Source organism: Chenopodium album, chromosome 4, assembly GCF_948465745.1.
Source record: "Chenopodium album chromosome 4, dcCheAlbu1.1, whole genome shotgun sequence".
NCBI classification, from domain to species: domain Eukaryota; kingdom Viridiplantae; phylum Streptophyta; class Magnoliopsida; order Caryophyllales; family Amaranthaceae; genus Chenopodium; species Chenopodium album.
In genome coordinates this window covers 2,501-19,400 of record NC_137837.1, presented here as the reverse complement: position 1 = coordinate 19,400, position 16,900 = coordinate 2,501, and the positions used below count along the sequence as shown (strand labels likewise).

General features: G+C 33.6%; 2 protein-coding genes across 2 annotated transcripts in view; both read left to right on the top strand.

Annotated features, from left to right (window-relative positions):
• The first annotated feature begins 716 nt into the window (after positions 1–716).
• Positions 717–8,165, top strand: LOC145626211 (RNA polymerase II C-terminal domain phosphatase-like 4). The gene is made up of 9 exons (XM_081678639.1): positions 717–796; positions 1,246–1,394; positions 1,696–1,781; positions 1,903–2,015; positions 2,359–2,539; positions 3,782–4,071; positions 5,818–6,006; positions 6,095–6,133; positions 7,670–8,165. Exons 2-9 carry the CDS (start codon positions 1,246–1,248, stop codon positions 7,979–7,981), a joined length of 1,359 nt encoding a protein of 452 aa, XP_081534765.1. The 5' UTR covers positions 717–796; the 3' UTR covers positions 7,982–8,165.
• Positions 8,166–9,793: 1,628 nt separating this feature from the next.
• The window catches only part of LOC145626210 (RNA polymerase II C-terminal domain phosphatase-like 4), a 7,521-nt gene continuing 414 nt past the window's right edge, over positions 9,794–16,900 (top strand). The window contains exons 1-9 of the mRNA XM_081678638.1: positions 9,794–9,871; positions 10,321–10,469; positions 10,772–10,857; positions 10,979–11,091; positions 11,435–11,615; positions 12,858–13,147; positions 14,894–15,082; positions 15,171–15,209; positions 16,746–16,900. The exon at positions 16,746–16,900 is cut by the window's right edge and continues 414 nt beyond it. Coding sequence (XP_081534764.1) covers positions 10,321–10,469; positions 10,772–10,857; positions 10,979–11,091; positions 11,435–11,615; positions 12,858–13,147; positions 14,894–15,082; positions 15,171–15,209; positions 16,746–16,900 — 1,202 coding nt within the window. The 5' untranslated portion in view covers positions 9,794–9,871. The remainder of the gene's footprint in view (positions 9,872–10,320; positions 10,470–10,771; positions 10,858–10,978; positions 11,092–11,434; positions 11,616–12,857; positions 13,148–14,893; positions 15,083–15,170; positions 15,210–16,745) is intronic.

Below are 16,900 nucleotides of genomic sequence, written 5' to 3'. Positions count from 1 at the left end.
TCCCCTCCCTTGGTGCCGGCGCTACACCGATGAACCTTCCACATCAATTTTAGAGTTGGATCACTCACAATTTTCCCTTAGTACAGGGGTATAATTGTCCTTTTGAGGGGCAAATCACGAAAGGACACTAAAATTTATATAAAAAAAACTTATTAAATTTTCATTTTGTGAGAAAATACCTTATAAAATTTTATTTGTGAGATGAAACAACTTAAAATTTTTTGCAAGATAAAACCCAAGGTGTGTTTTCCGATGTTGATTGCGATTTAACGATGTTGAGCATATACCCTAATCAATGTAATTAAATTAATAAACCAAGTTTTAAAGTCTATTATTAGAGCTTATTCAAGGTTTAGGGTTGGTTTGGTGGAAGAAGAAAATGAAATTAGAGGGTTGATTTATTTAAGGTTAGGTTAATTAATTAGATATTTTATTAAAATTTGCAAGGTCAACGCTGGAATAGTGGCATTAGATTTCATCTCGTAAAAAAATTTAAGTTTAAGGTTTCATCTCACAAAAAAAAATAAAAAATTATAAGGTGCTTTCTCGCAAAATGGAAATTTCATAAGTTTTTTTCTGTCAAATTTTCCCAAAGAGAGCCAAAGCAAATAATTTGAAAAGGGAAAGGACAAATTAGCGAAAGACTCAAAAAGAGCTCAAAGAAGGGGACACTTGTCAGTGTCTTCCCTAGCTAATACTTCTCCCACAAAAACACAATTCACTTTTCACATAAATCCAATTTTCCTCCCCCTTCTCTCTCTACATTTATTTCCTATTACTAATTCGAGCTTCGAAGGTAAAAATTTCTACAAGAAATATTTCTTTGTGCAAGTACTTATTCGAGTTGATTGAACTAACATGTGAATCCCCCGTAAACAATAACGATTGCATATCTCAAGTTAATATGTTATACAACCGGCTGTATGATCGAATTTGGGGCATAAACATAATTTTAATCAGATAAGGCAATTAGGCAGTCAAACAATTTTTATTTGCTTGGGGGTATTTTTGGGTTTTTTTCTTATCTTTTTCGGTTTAGCTCCTTCTTAGGTTTCATTCGTCGATATAATTTTAGGGTTTTTCGTTCGTCGAAATACAAATATTTTTGGATTTTTCGTAATTGCTGAATCGGCTCAATCATCAGTATTTTTTGTAGTAAACTAGCATAATAATTGTTAATTCGGCTCATATTATCAATTGACATTTTGCATTAAATCATTTTCGTTGCAATTTTGAGTGTTGCAGATGAGTGTTGTAACCGATTCTCCTGTTAATTCATCAAGTAGTGATGATTTTTTGGCAATTCTTGATGCTGAGTTAGACTCTGCCTCCTCTGATCAATCCCCAGATCAAGACATTGATGCTAATGAAGATAATGATAACGAAATTGAAAGGTTACATTATGTATACTATTTGGATTATTTTTTGTTCCCCTTTTCAATTGAAATTTTACTCTTCTTGATTTAATTTTTAGACATTTTGAAATCAAATTATGAAACTTTTCTTCTTTTTTTTTTTTTTTTTTTTCCTATTGCTTTCGTCATATATTTTTAGGTATAATTAGTTTAATTGATTGCTCTTATGATACTGTGAATTTGGGTAAGCGTTTTTTGTTAGATATGTTATTCTATTCCTTTCTATCAATCTGCAATTAGTTTAAAATTCTAATTTTCTGTTGAATGCTTCAATTATTAGGATCAAAAGACGCAAAGTGTCAGAAATCAAAAAGGGGGAGGAGGTGCAAAGTTCAAGTTCCTATGTGGTGGCTGAAGAAGAGATAGGTCTGTTTTAAAGTCTGAATTAATTGTTAATAAAGCTATTTTTTTAAAAGAGTTTTCTTTGTATATATATTGAATTTTAACGTCGAAGTTTAATTTTCTATCTACTGTTTCACTAACCCAGATGAAGATGTCAAAGATTCATGTCCACATCCGGGTTTCCTGAGAGATATGTGCATTTGTTGTGGAAAGAGAATGGAGGACAGTAATGGTGTTGCATTCGGATACATTCACAAGGTATATTACTAATCCGATCTATTTGAACACACTTAAGCGAGGTTGATCACATGTACCAAAAAACTGAAAACCGCAATGATACAAAACTTTTGCTTGCAATGTAACCTACATATAATGAATTCACGATAAATCATTGTAGAGCTCTAAACGTATAAATAATTAAAGAGTATATTGGATTTGATCTCTCCAACCTTTGTTACATTTTGTTCCTGCTCATTGTCATTGCAATGTACTGTAGTGCTAAGGTATTAATATAGGAAAGCCTTTATTTGTTTTTTTTGCTGAATTATATCTTGAAAAGTTTTTTGTAGTATATTGAGATCCTTAGAAATTGCAACTGCAGGACTTGAGACTTGGTAGTGATGAGATCTCACGGTTACGCAATGCTGATGTGAAGGCTTTGTTTCGCCGTAAGAAACTGTATTTAGTACTTGATTTGGATCACACATTGCTGAATTCAACTCGATTAGAAGATATAAATGCAGAAGAGGAGTATTTAAAGGGTCAAACAGACTCCTTTCAAGGTTGGTCCGTTTACACTCTTTCTGTGTCACTGTCTTAGTATGTTTCACTAATGGAAAATATTGGCAATGGGCCCCTTTTGCTAAAATTGACCGTCTTTGGTTAGAAAAACATGTACATTCAAAGACACTTGGTTGAACCAAGGTTATACAACTAAAGCAGGTCATAGCATGGCCTATTCATACCTGTAGCACATATCTAACTATGTTACAATTTATCGGTTTTCTTCAATGTTCTGCGATCTTCTCTGTCCTGTAAGCTGTCTAATTCTAATGTTTTAAGCCGTATTTAATTTTTCTGTACAGTGAAAGCCACCTTTCTGATTGATTCCAGCCAAACGGCTTCATAGCTGACCTTCCAAATCTTATAGACAGACACTAGGGGCTGCCCATTGCCATTGCTACGTTTTCCCCCTCCTAAAGCTGGTTCCTTTAAAGCTCCTTAACTGTTGCATCCAGGCAGCTATTTGATTTTTTTCTTTTGTTTTAAATGAAACCATTGTGTCAACATGATCATACGTTTCATATGTTTATCACAATGATAAAACAATGCTTCAACGTTTCATTTGCATTTCTAGAAATGGAACACAATTTATTGTCGTTTATACACAGTTTTCCAATCTTGCTCTTGTTGTAGTCTGTTCTGACATGCAAATTATTGACTTCTAGTTTCTCATTTGGCGCTTTCACAAGCTATATTGTGCGAGTTTCTTTTGAGTCTGACTTTACTTATATATCGTCAGCCATCTTTTCTGGGGTTTGAGATATGTATCCTTGTTTCTTTATTATTTTAATAGAAGATATATGTAAATGTGCTGTATTGTTGACTCTATTTTACAAGTCTTCTTTAAGATGGATTTGTTTAGACAAACAAATCTCATCGAATCAGTTTTTGCCTTTATCGAGATTGCACATCTCATGTAGGTTTGAGACTTGTGCTTTTGGGCCTCTCTGCTTCCCTGTTGAGAAATGTAAATGGCCAAATGGGCATAGTATTAGTTGCTTTGCAGATCCTGATTGATGCTAATACTGTCGTTACTGCTAGTTGTTTGTTTTGGTCTTATTGTCTACAAGGCATACTTATAATTTTCTTGTCTATTCAGGTATCATGCCTCATTTCCTCTTTTCCCCCACCTTCCAGCCTTTCCGCCTCATTATTTTCTCCCATCTTGTCCGAAAAACCATTTTAGTGGTCCTTTTGAGTTTGTCCTTTATTATCTAATGTGCATACTTCACATCTAACAGATATCTCAAAGGGCAGTTTATTTCGACTCGATATGATGCGCATGATGACAAAGCTAAGACCATTTGTCCGTACTTTTCTGCAAGAAGCAAGTAACTTGTTTGAAATGTATATTTATACCATGGGTGAGCGCCCTTATGCGATAGAAATGGCAAAGCTTCTTGATCCTGGGAGTGTATATTTTAATTCAAGAGTTATTTCTCAAGCTGATTGCACTCAAAGACATCAAAAGGGGTTGGATGTGGTATTGGGTCAAGAGAGTGCTGTTTTGATACTTGATGATACAGAAGCTGTAAGTGCTACTGTGTTCTCTTCCATAAATTTATTGGTAGTATCTTGTTCTTCACACCTTATTGTATTGTTCTGTATTATATCTACAAGTTCTCCAAATTATATTTTGACTTTAATAGTGCTATTGTTGTCTTATCATCACTTCATGAGTTTCCCTGTTTTGATTGTTGTCTGCATATATTGGATTTATTATAATGGCCAATACAAATTTTCATTTTTTGGTTTTCATGTGTGGAACAATGTTGGCACAGACTAAATACTTAGAACCATGGGCGTCCTGGCTATGTGGGTTAGCATAATTCTGGCATGTATATTTGTTCTTTAAATTACTCGTAATTACAATGCACCCCCACTATTTCAGATATTTACAAAGTTTCCTAAAATTACAGTTTAAAAATGAAAGAATAGCCATAAATATTAGCTGTTTTAAGACATCTTCCTTTCACTTGTTCATAAATTGAGCCTGGGAGGGTACTTGCAACACATTATTTGTTGAAATCAACTTTAGGAGAACATCTTTGAACAAAGTAGAATCTCTTAGGAATAAAGCAGTTGGAGCAATTAAAGTATATAGAGAATTTAATCGTAGCTTAGTGGTGCATATTTTGAATTGCAGGGTTTGCAAATTATTTCAATGTACTTAGATAGCTGGAAAAATTCCCTTATTATAAACATAAATATGACTTGTCAAGACATCGACAAATTATTGATCTTTAGGTGTATTGTTAATACAAAGCTGTGTTTGTTGCTTGGAAATAAGGATGGTTTTGATTGTAATCTGCTGGTAAACTTTGTTGATGTTGTTTTATGCATTATGAATTAGTCCCCATATTATAAGTTGTGTAGGCCCTGCGTCATGTTATTTAATTCCTTTTTATTAATAAATTGGTACACAATAGCTTAAGAGCATCATTTTTAGACTCTCAATTCTCTTTTATTATGCAGACGAAAACCTCTTGGTTACGTTTTTTTTTTTTTAAATTTAATTTTGATTTTTAATTAACGGGAAATTTTTCTTAACATGTGTTTTTCAAATGACATTGTTTACTTATTTGCAATTAGGAAGGGGTATACCCTTGGGTTGCAAGGCCCTTTTTAGCATTTTGGGACCTTAGCTACCCTTTTACCGTATGCAGAATATTTTAAAGACAATATTATGAGCTATTGTTTGCAAGGTCTTTTTGCTTCCTGGTTGTATTCTTCTTTCTTTTTCTAAATAATATGTTTCTTGTCTAAGTGGAGCATCAATTGGCTTATAAAACATACTCCCTTGTGAAAATATACAGTATCATTTGTTCAGAATATCTTTTATTGTTTCTACTTGCAACCATCTTCTATATATACTTATTCACTTTCTTTTTCCAAAACAACATGCTCATTTATTATGCTTAATGTTAGTTTGTTGTCAAAATTTTGTATTTTGCTTTGTCAATTTAAACCCATGCCAAGTCCGTCTAACCATGTTCTTTTTTGAAACTTAGAGTTTGACAAGCATCTGAGGGGTACTAAAGACCAACCATCTTAATTTGTTATGAGCAGAATGTTGTATTCACAATTGTTATTTGTATTGCCATCCCTTATTTATTTTGCGATTAAGGCTTTGTTGTTGTGGTATTGCCATCCCTAATTTGAACATAATTTCTGGTTTCCTTTTCTTTAATTATTTTTTCTGCTTGTGGAATGGAAACTGTGAAAGACGTGTATATTGTAAGCCTGAAAATTTGGGTTTTTTAAAAAAAATCTATAGGTTTGGCAAAAGCACAAGGAGAATTTGATTTTGATGGAAAGATATCACTACTTTTCCTCTAGCTGTCGCCAATTTGGCTTTAATTGTAAGTCATTATCAGAGTTGAAAGGTGATGAGAATGAGGCAGATGGAGCACTTGCAACTGTTCTAGGAGTCCTTAAAAGCATTCATGAAAAATTCTTTGATCCTGTAAGGAATTTTGTTTTACTGATTATAGTTGCTTGTTTTATCTACTTGAATGTGCTTAATGACCTAATATCTTGTAATTTTCTTGTAGGAACATGGAGATGACTTTGCTGCAAGAGATGTGAGACAGGTGAATTCCTATTTCGTGTTATGAGCCTCTTGTGCTTCGATTTTGTTCAGGGGTTATATATTATGCTAATTGGCTATTGACGTAAGCTGTTATGCGAAAACCATAGTATTTTTTGTGTTTCTAATTTTATTTGTATTGTGCTTTTCTCCTATCCTTTTTTGCATGTGCATGTGGTGGTGGCATGGCAAAGATCTATTCTGCTAAGCTGTTGTAAACTTGTAATTATTTGCGGACTTTGCACTTTAACTATATGCTTTTTGGTTTTAGGGTCAATGTAGATTGTTTTGACAATGATGCTTACACTTGATGCTTTACAAGGTTTTTTTTATTTTTTTTTGTTTTTTTTTGTTTTTTTTTTGTTTTTTTTTTGTGGTTCAATCGAAGAGGGAGATATGAATCGTCTTGTCTTCAATTTTGAGTATATCCTAGCAGATATTGGTTGCAAGTAACTAACACTCTCTTTGCGTCAAATTACTTACAAATCAAGTACAAAGCTTGGCTGATTATTAGTATATCCTATCAAATATTGGTTGCGCCGAAAAGATCATCTGCTTGGCTGCTTGCTGTATTGCACTATCTAGCTAGATTTTTTACCTTGCCAACTCAATGAGATGATGTACCTGATTTGTCAGAAATTTTTAAGTTTCATAGGTATGAGACACATTTATTCCCCTTTTTTCCCTTTTCTACATTTCCTTTTGCGTCTCACGGGGTAAGATGGACCTTATGTCTTTCCAATGAAATCTGTCATCTTCTGAGAAGCTGTGTAGTAGAGGGTGAGATTGAACTGTTGATGTTGGTAAGATAAGTGAGTTTGATTTTCACTACTTGTAGTTTGATTGGGTTATCATTGAGGTGCATTGGCTGGCACTGGTTGGTTAATGTAACCAGAGTAAGATTAATGTCATCAGCGTAAACTGATAAACAAGAGCCATGTAAAATTGATTAGACAATCTTATTGCCAGTGTTCAGTGTTCTGCCACTGTATGCCTTTTTTTTGGAAACCTTGGACTCAATTACACATCTCTTTACAGTTTCATAGTGCATCAGCATTCTGCACCATGGCTTCACCTTGTTTGAATGTGATTTCCCTGTTTAGTACTCTTACCATCCTATTATCTTTGCAATGATTTGATTTTTGTTTGTCTAACCTTGTTAGTCTTAATTATATTTCGTATGATCTTGCAATTTTAAATACCATCATTACTATCTTAAAAATGGTTTCAAAATTTTGTCTTTTGTTTCCTCTTAGCCTCCAGGAATGAAATGTCCATATATTGATTGTCCGCCATAGGTGCGTTCTTGTAAGTGGATTTAAATGTTTGAGAGTTCAATAATTTGATCATGTGCATTGTATGTGATTATGTCTCAATCAAGAATAACAATTTAACATTTACATTGATGATGCTTTATTAATGTTGTTCTAGCTGATTCTTAAGGATTTAATTGAGCTTCTTTGCTGGCGTCTTTGTTATTAACCTGAATCTCACCATCATCAAATGAATTGAAATAGTGAATACTATATTGATGGTGCAGGTATTGAAACAAATACGGAAGGAGGTCCTCAAAGATTGTAAGATAGTATTCAGTAGAGTCATTCCAACAAAATACCAAGCTGCGAACCACCATCTGTGGAAGATGGCTGAACAGTTAGGAGCAAAGTGCTCCATTGAAGTTGATTCCTCTGTTACACATGTTGTTTCAACTGATGCTGGTACAGATAAGTCGCGTTGGGCACTTCAGCATGGCAAATTTTTAGTCCATCCAAGGTGGCTTGAAGCTGCAAACTATATGTGGAATAGAAAATCAGAAGATGAGTTTCCTGTTAGTCTAACAAAGAGCAAATGACTTTTGTAGCTTTTTTTTTGTAGGACTTGAGGTTGTTTAATACGTGGTGTACATGTAATAGGTTTTGCTGGCTGACATAGGATTTCCTACCTCTTTAGAATTTTGTTGGGAGATGTGTAGAAGTCATCCATACATTGATACGGGTATTTATGAAGATCTCTGTATGTTAACATATTAAGATTTAGTTATTGTAGGCGTAAAATGAAGTCGCCTACCTAAGCATGTGGTAAATATGTTTGACAATTCTAGGAAAAGAGATTAGACATAATACAATTAAAAGATAAAAAATGATCCATGAAGGTTACACTTCATTCATGATTCATGAAATTATTAATTACGTACAGTTACAAACCTTGAATGAAAGATAAGGGATAATGAAAAGAAAATGAGTCATGGAAGTCAACTTTGCCAATGTCAACCTTTACTCTATTGTTATCTTGTTGGGGATGATTTTCTACATGATATGCAGCACAAGGATACGGTTGGTTTTGGCTTCTTTCTGAGAAAGACAAGGCTATGAACTTTAATAGCGGGTCAGTTGGTTTCATGGTAAATATGGTCGAGGGAGAGGATTTGACAGTTGGTTGTTGGAAGAGTCTGGATTTCTTTTTTTTTTTTTTTTTTTTTTTGGGATTTGAGTTTGGAGGGTGTTAGAATTTTCCAATAGAATATACACGTACCTGTGAATAAGTTTTGTTAACGCAGCTTTAAGAAATTTACATGCTGAAATGGACAAAATTGAACAAAAATTGACGGCCCATTGGAGCGGTTGGGGAATTAATTTTAAAAATATTTAATTAAGAAAAAAATTGTCATATTTAATCTAACTTTACCTCATTTGTCAATTTTAATTTCAATTTTAAATTATTTTTTTATTTATCCGAACTTTATATTTCTTCCTGTTTTTTAAATAAAAATATTCCTTCCGGTCATGATACACATAGGTGACTGATGACTTGTCGAGTATGTAATTTTTTTTAAAAAAAGTTTAATATATACACATCAGTATGTGATAGGTCAAAAAAAAAAAAGAAATATACCCATGGCCAGCCAACCCCCTTCCCCTCAAGCATCGGCCGCAACCCACACCCCCTTCCCCTCCCTTGGTGCCGGCGCTACACCGATGAACCTTCCACATCAATTTTAGAGTTGGATCACTCACAATTTTCCCTTAGTACAGGGGTATAATTGTCCTTTTGAGGGGCAAATCACGAAAGGACACTAAAATTTATATAAAAAAAACTTATTAAATTTTCATTTTGTGAGAAAATACCTTATAAAATTTTATTTGTGAGATGAAACAACTTAAAATTTTTTGCAAGATAAAACCCAAGGTGTGTTTTCCGATGTTGATTGCGATTTAACGATGTTGAGCATATACCCTAATCAATGTAATTAAATTAATAAACCAAGTTTTAAAGTCTATTATTAGAGCTTATTCAAGGTTTAGGGTTGGTTTGGTGGAAGAAGAAAATGAAATTAGAGGGTTGATTTATTTAAGGTTAGGTTAATTAATTAGATATTTTATTAAAATTTGCAAGGTCAACGCTGGAATAGTGGCATTAGATTTCATCTCGTAAAAAAATTTAAGTTTAAGGTTTCATCTCACAAAAAAAAATAAAAAATTATAAGGTGCTTTCTCGCAAAATGGAAATTTCATAAGTTTTTTTCTGTCAAATTTTCCCAAAGAGAGCCAAAGCAAATAATTTGAAAAGGGAAAGGACAAATTAGCGAAAGACTCAAAAAGAGCTCAAAGAAGGGGACACTTGTCAGTGTCTTCCCTAGCTAATACTTCTCCCACAAAAACACAATTCACTTTTCACATAAATCCAATTTTCCTCCCCCTTCTCTCTCTACATTTATTTCCTATTACTAATTCGAGCTTCGAAGGTAAAAATTTCTACAAGAAATATTTCTTTGTGCAAGTACTTATTCGAGTTGATTGAACTAACATGTGAATCCCCCGTAAACAATAACGATTGCATATCTCAAGTTAATATGTTATACAACCGGCTGTATGATCGAATTTGGGGCATAAACATAATTTTAATCAGATAAGGCAATTAGGCAGTCAAACAATTTTTATTTGCTTGGGGGTATTTTTGGGTTTTTTTCTTATCTTTTTCGGTTTAGCTCCTTCTTAGGTTTCATTCGTCGATATAATTTTAGGGTTTTTCGTTCGTCGAAATACAAATATTTTTGGATTTTTCGTAATTGCTGAATCGGCTCAATCATCAGTATTTTTTGTAGTAAACTAGCATAATAATTGTTAATTCGGCTCATATTATCAATTGACATTTTGCATTAAATCATTTTCGTTGCAATTTTGAGTGTTGCAGATGAGTGTTGTAACCGATTCTCCTGTTAATTCATCAAGTAGTGATGATTTTTTGGCAATTCTTGATGCTGAGTTAGACTCTGCCTCCTCTGATCAATCCCCAGATCAAGACATTGATGCTAATGAAGATAATGATAACGAAATTGAAAGGTTACATTATGTATACTATTTGGATTATTTTTTGTTCCCCTTTTCAATTGAAATTTTACTCTTCTTGATTTAATTTTTAGACATTTTGAAATCAAATTATGAAACTTTTCTTCTTTTTTTTTTTTTTTTTTTTTCCTATTGCTTTCGTCATATATTTTTAGGTATAATTAGTTTAATTGATTGCTCTTATGATACTGTGAATTTGGGTAAGCGTTTTTTGTTAGATATGTTATTCTATTCCTTTCTATCAATCTGCAATTAGTTTAAAATTCTAATTTTCTGTTGAATGCTTCAATTATTAGGATCAAAAGACGCAAAGTGTCAGAAATCAAAAAGGGGGAGGAGGTGCAAAGTTCAAGTTCCTATGTGGTGGCTGAAGAAGAGATAGGTCTGTTTTAAAGTCTGAATTAATTGTTAATAAAGCTATTTTTTTAAAAGAGTTTTCTTTGTATATATATTGAATTTTAACGTCGAAGTTTAATTTTCTATCTACTGTTTCACTAACCCAGATGAAGATGTCAAAGATTCATGTCCACATCCGGGTTTCCTGAGAGATATGTGCATTTGTTGTGGAAAGAGAATGGAGGACAGTAATGGTGTTGCATTCGGATACATTCACAAGGTATATTACTAATCCGATCTATTTGAACACACTTAAGCGAGGTTGATCACATGTACCAAAAAACTGAAAACCGCAATGATACAAAACTTTTGCTTGCAATGTAACCTACATATAATGAATTCACGATAAATCATTGTAGAGCTCTAAACGTATAAATAATTAAAGAGTATATTGGATTTGATCTCTCCAACCTTTGTTACATTTTGTTCCTGCTCATTGTCATTGCAATGTACTGTAGTGCTAAGGTATTAATATAGGAAAGCCTTTATTTGTTTTTTTTGCTGAATTATATCTTGAAAAGTTTTTTGTAGTATATTGAGATCCTTAGAAATTGCAACTGCAGGACTTGAGACTTGGTAGTGATGAGATCTCACGGTTACGCAATGCTGATGTGAAGGCTTTGTTTCGCCGTAAGAAACTGTATTTAGTACTTGATTTGGATCACACATTGCTGAATTCAACTCGATTAGAAGATATAAATGCAGAAGAGGAGTATTTAAAGGGTCAAACAGACTCCTTTCAAGGTTGGTCCGTTTACACTCTTTCTGTGTCACTGTCTTAGTATGTTTCACTAATGGAAAATATTGGCAATGGGCCCCTTTTGCTAAAATTGACCGTCTTTGGTTAGAAAAACATGTACATTCAAAGACACTTGGTTGAACCAAGGTTATACAACTAAAGCAGGTCATAGCATGGCCTATTCATACCTGTAGCACATATCTAACTATGTTACAATTTATCGGTTTTCTTCAATGTTCTGCGATCTTCTCTGTCCTGTAAGCTGTCTAATTCTAATGTTTTAAGCCGTATTTAATTTTTCTGTACAGTGAAAGCCACCTTTCTGATTGATTCCAGCCAAACGGCTTCATAGCTGACCTTCCAAATCTTATAGACAGACACTAGGGGCTGCCCATTGCCATTGCTACGTTTTCCCCCTCCTAAAGCTGGTTCCTTTAAAGCTCCTTAACTGTTGCATCCAGGCAGCTATTTGATTTTTTTCTTTTGTTTTAAATGAAACCATTGTGTCAACATGATCATACGTTTCATATGTTTATCACAATGATAAAACAATGCTTCAACGTTTCATTTGCATTTCTAGAAATGGAACACAATTTATTGTCGTTTATACACAGTTTTCCAATCTTGCTCTTGTTGTAGTCTGTTCTGACATGCAAATTATTGACTTCTAGTTTCTCATTTGGCGCTTTCACAAGCTATATTGTGCGAGTTTCTTTTGAGTCTGACTTTACTTATATATCGTCAGCCATCTTTTCTGGGGTTTGAGATATGTATCCTTGTTTCTTTATTATTTTAATAGAAGATATATGTAAATGTGCTGTATTGTTGACTCTATTTTACAAGTCTTCTTTAAGATGGATTTGTTTAGACAAACAAATCTCATCGAATCAGTTTTTGCCTTTATCGAGATTGCACATCTCATGTAGGTTTGAGACTTGTGCTTTTGGGCCTCTCTGCTTCCCTGTTGAGAAATGTAAATGGCCAAATGGGCATAGTATTAGTTGCTTTGCAGATCCTGATTGATGCTAATACTGTCGTTACTGCTAGTTGTTTGTTTTGGTCTTATTGTCTACAAGGCATACTTATAATTTTCTTGTCTATTCAGGTATCATGCCTCATTTCCTCTTTTCCCCCACCTTCCAGCCTTTCCGCCTCATTATTTTCTCCCATCTTGTCCGAAAAACCATTTTAGTGGTCCTTTTGAGTTTGTCCTTTATTATCTAATGTGCATACTTCACATCTAACAGATATCTCAAAGGGCAGTTTATTTCGACTCGATATGATGCGCATGATGACAAAGCTAAGACCATTTGTCCGTACTTTTCTGCAAGAAGCAAGTAACTTGTTTGAAATGTATATTTATACCATGGGTGAGCGCCCTTATGCGATAGAAATGGCAAAGCTTCTTGATCCTGGGAGTGTATATTTTAATTCAAGAGTTATTTCTCAAGCTGATTGCACTCAAAGACATCAAAAGGGGTTGGATGTGGTATTGGGTCAAGAGAGTGCTGTTTTGATACTTGATGATACAGAAGCTGTAAGTGCTACTGTGTTCTCTTCCATAAATTTATTGGTAGTATCTTGTTCTTCACACCTTATTGTATTGTTCTGTATTATATCTACAAGTTCTCCAAATTATATTTTGACTTTAATAGTGCTATTGTTGTCTTATCATCACTTCATGAGTTTCCCTGTTTTGATTGTTGTCTGCATATATTGGATTTATTATAATGGCCAATACAAATTTTCATTTTTTGGTTTTCATGTGTGGAACAATGTTGGCACAGACTAAATACTTAGAACCATGGGCGTCCTGGCTATGTGGGTTAGCATAATTCTGGCATGTATATTTGTTCTTTAAATTACTCGTAATTACAATGCACCCCCACTATTTCAGATATTTACAAAGTTTCCTAAAATTACAGTTTAAAAATGAAAGAATAGCCATAAATATTAGCTGTTTTAAGACATCTTCCTTTCACTTGTTCATAAATTGAGCCTGGGAGGGTACTTGCAACACATTATTTGTTGAAATCAACTTTAGGAGAACATCTTTGAACAAAGTAGAATCTCTTAGGAATAAAGCAGTTGGAGCAATTAAAGTATATAGAGAATTTAATCGTAGCTTAGTGGTGCATATTTTGAATTGCAGGGTTTGCAAATTATTTCAATGTACTTAGATAGCTGGAAAAATTCCCTTATTATAAACATAAATATGACTTGTCAAGACATCGACAAATTATTGATCTTTAGGTGTATTGTTAATACAAAGCTGTGTTTGTTGCTTGGAAATAAGGATGGTTTTGATTGTAATCTGCTGGTAAACTTTGTTGATGTTGTTTTATGCATTATGAATTAGTCCCCATATTATAAGTTGTGTAGGCCCTGCGTCATGTTATTTAATTCCTTTTTATTAATAAATTGGTACACAATAGCTTAAGAGCATCATTTTTAGACTCTCAATTCTCTTTTATTATGCAGACGAAAACCTCTTGGTTACGTTTTTTTTTTTTTAAATTTAATTTTGATTTTTAATTAACGGGAAATTTTTCTTAACATGTGTTTTTCAAATGACATTGTTTACTTATTTGCAATTAGGAAGGGGTATACCCTTGGGTTGCAAGGCCCTTTTTAGCATTTTGGGACCTTAGCTACCCTTTTACCGTATGCAGAATATTTTAAAGACAATATTATGAGCTATTGTTTGCAAGGTCTTTTTGCTTCCTGGTTGTATTCTTCTTTCTTTTTCTAAATAATATGTTTCTTGTCTAAGTGGAGCATCAATTGGCTTATAAAACATACTCCCTTGTGAAAATATACAGTATCATTTGTTCAGAATATCTTTTATTGTTTCTACTTGCAACCATCTTCTATATATACTTATTCACTTTCTTTTTCCAAAACAACATGCTCATTTATTATGCTTAATGTTAGTTTGTTGTCAAAATTTTGTATTTTGCTTTGTCAATTTAAACCCATGCCAAGTCCGTCTAACCATGTTCTTTTTTGAAACTTAGAGTTTGACAAGCATCTGAGGGGTACTAAAGACCAACCATCTTAATTTGTTATGAGCAGAATGTTGTATTCACAATTGTTATTTGTATTGCCATCCCTTATTTATTTTGCGATTAAGGCTTTGTTGTTGTGGTATTGCCATCCCTAATTTGAACATAATTTCTGGTTTCCTTTTCTTTAATTATTTTTTCTGCTTGTGGAATGGAAACTGTGAAAGACGTGTATATTGTAAGCCTGAAAATTTGGGTTTTTTAAAAAAAATCTATAGGTTTGGCAAAAGCACAAGGAGAATTTGATTTTGATGGAAAGATATCACTACTTTTCCTCTAGCTGTCGCCAATTTGGCTTTAATTGTAAGTCATTATCAGAGTTGAAAGGTGATGAGAATGAGGCAGATGGAGCACTTGCAACTGTTCTAGGAGTCCTTAAAAGCATTCATGAAAAATTCTTTGATCCTGTAAGGAATTTTGTTTTACTGATTATAGTTGCTTGTTTTATCTACTTGAATGTGCTTAATGACCTAATATCTTGTAATTTTCTTGTAGGAACATGGAGATGACTTTGCTGCAAGAGATGTGAGACAGGTGAATTCCTATTTCGTGTTATGAGCCTCTTGTGCTTCGATTTTGTTCAGGGGTTATATATTATGCTAATTGGCTATTGACGTAAGCTGTTATGCGAAAACCATAGTATTTTTTGTGTTTCTAATTTTATTTGTATTGTGCTTTTCTCCTATCCTTTTTTGCATGTGCATGTGGTGGTGGCATGGCAAAGATCTATTCTGCTAAGCTGTTGTAAACTTGTAATTATTTGCGGACTTTGCACTTTAACTATATGCTTTTTGGTTTTAGGGTCAATGTAGATTGTTTTGACAATGATGCTTACACTTGATGCTTTACAAGGTTTTTTTTATTTTTTTTTGTTTTTTTTTGTTTTTTTTTTGTTTTTTTTTTGTGGTTCAATCGAAGAGGGAGATATGAATCGTCTTGTCTTCAATTTTGAGTATATCCTAGCAGATATTGGTTGCAAGTAACTAACACTCTCTTTGCGTCAAATTACTTACAAATCAAGTACAAAGCTTGGCTGATTATTAGTATATCCTATCAAATATTGGTTGCGCCGAAAAGATCATCTGCTTGGCTGCTTGCTGTATTGCACTATCTAGCTAGATTTTTTACCTTGCCAACTCAATGAGATGATGTACCTGATTTGTCAGAAATTTTTAAGTTTCATAGGTATGAGACACATTTATTCCCCTTTTTTCCCTTTTCTACATTTCCTTTTGCGTCTCACGGGGTAAGATGGACCTTATGTCTTTCCAATGAAATCTGTCATCTTCTGAGAAGCTGTGTAGTAGAGGGTGAGATTGAACTGTTGATGTTGGTAAGATAAGTGAGTTTGATTTTCACTACTTGTAGTTTGATTGGGTTATCATTGAGGTGCATTGGCTGGCACTGGTTGGTTAATGTAACCAGAGTAAGATTAATGTCATCAGCGTAAACTGATAAACAAGAGCCATGTAAAATTGATTAGACAATCTTATTGCCAGTGTTCAGTGTTCTGCCACTGTATGCCTTTTTTTTGGAAACCTTGGACTCAATTACACATCTCTTTACAGTTTCATAGTGCATCAGCATTCTGCACCATGGCTTCACCTTGTTTGAATGTGATTTCCCTGTTTAGTACTCTTACCATCCTATTATCTTTGCAATGATTTGATTTTTGTTTGTCTAACCTTGTTAGTCTTAATTATATTTCGTATGATCTTGCAATTTTAAATACCATCATTACTATCTTAAAAATGGTTTCAAAATTTTGTCTTTTGTTTCCTCTTAGCCTCCAGGAATGAAATGTCCATATATTGATTGTCCGCCATAGGTGCGTTCTTGTAAGTGGATTTAAATGTTTGAGAGTTCAATAATTTGATCATGTGCATTGTATGTGATTATGTCTCAATCAAGAATAACAATTTAACATTTACATTGATGATGCTTTATTAATGTTGTTCTAGCTGATTCTTAAGGATTTAATTGAGCTTCTTTGCTGGCGTCTTTGTTATTAACCTGAATCTCACCATCATCAAATGAATTGAAATAGTGAATACTATATTGATGGTGCAGGTATTGAAACAAATACGGAAGGAGGTCCTCAAAGATTGTAAGATAGTATTCAGTAGAGTCATTCCAACAAAATACCAAGCTGCGAACCACCATCTGTGGAAGATGGCTGAACAGTTAGGAGCAAAGTGCTCCATTGAAGTTGATTCCTCTGTTAC

Bases quoted from the DNA above. Each gene is read 5' to 3' on its own strand.
- LOC145626211 (XM_081678639.1), top strand. From the start codon at position 1,246: ATGAGTGTTGTAACCGATTCTCCTGTTAATTCATCAAGTAGTGATGAT. The intron at 4,072-5,817 runs GTAAGTGCTACT...AAAAATCTATAG, and splicing joins TACTTGATGATACAGAAGCT to GTTTGGCAAAAGCACAAGGA. The intron at 6,134-7,669 runs GTGAATTCCTAT...TTGATGGTGCAG, and splicing joins CTGCAAGAGATGTGAGACAG to GTATTGAAACAAATACGGAA.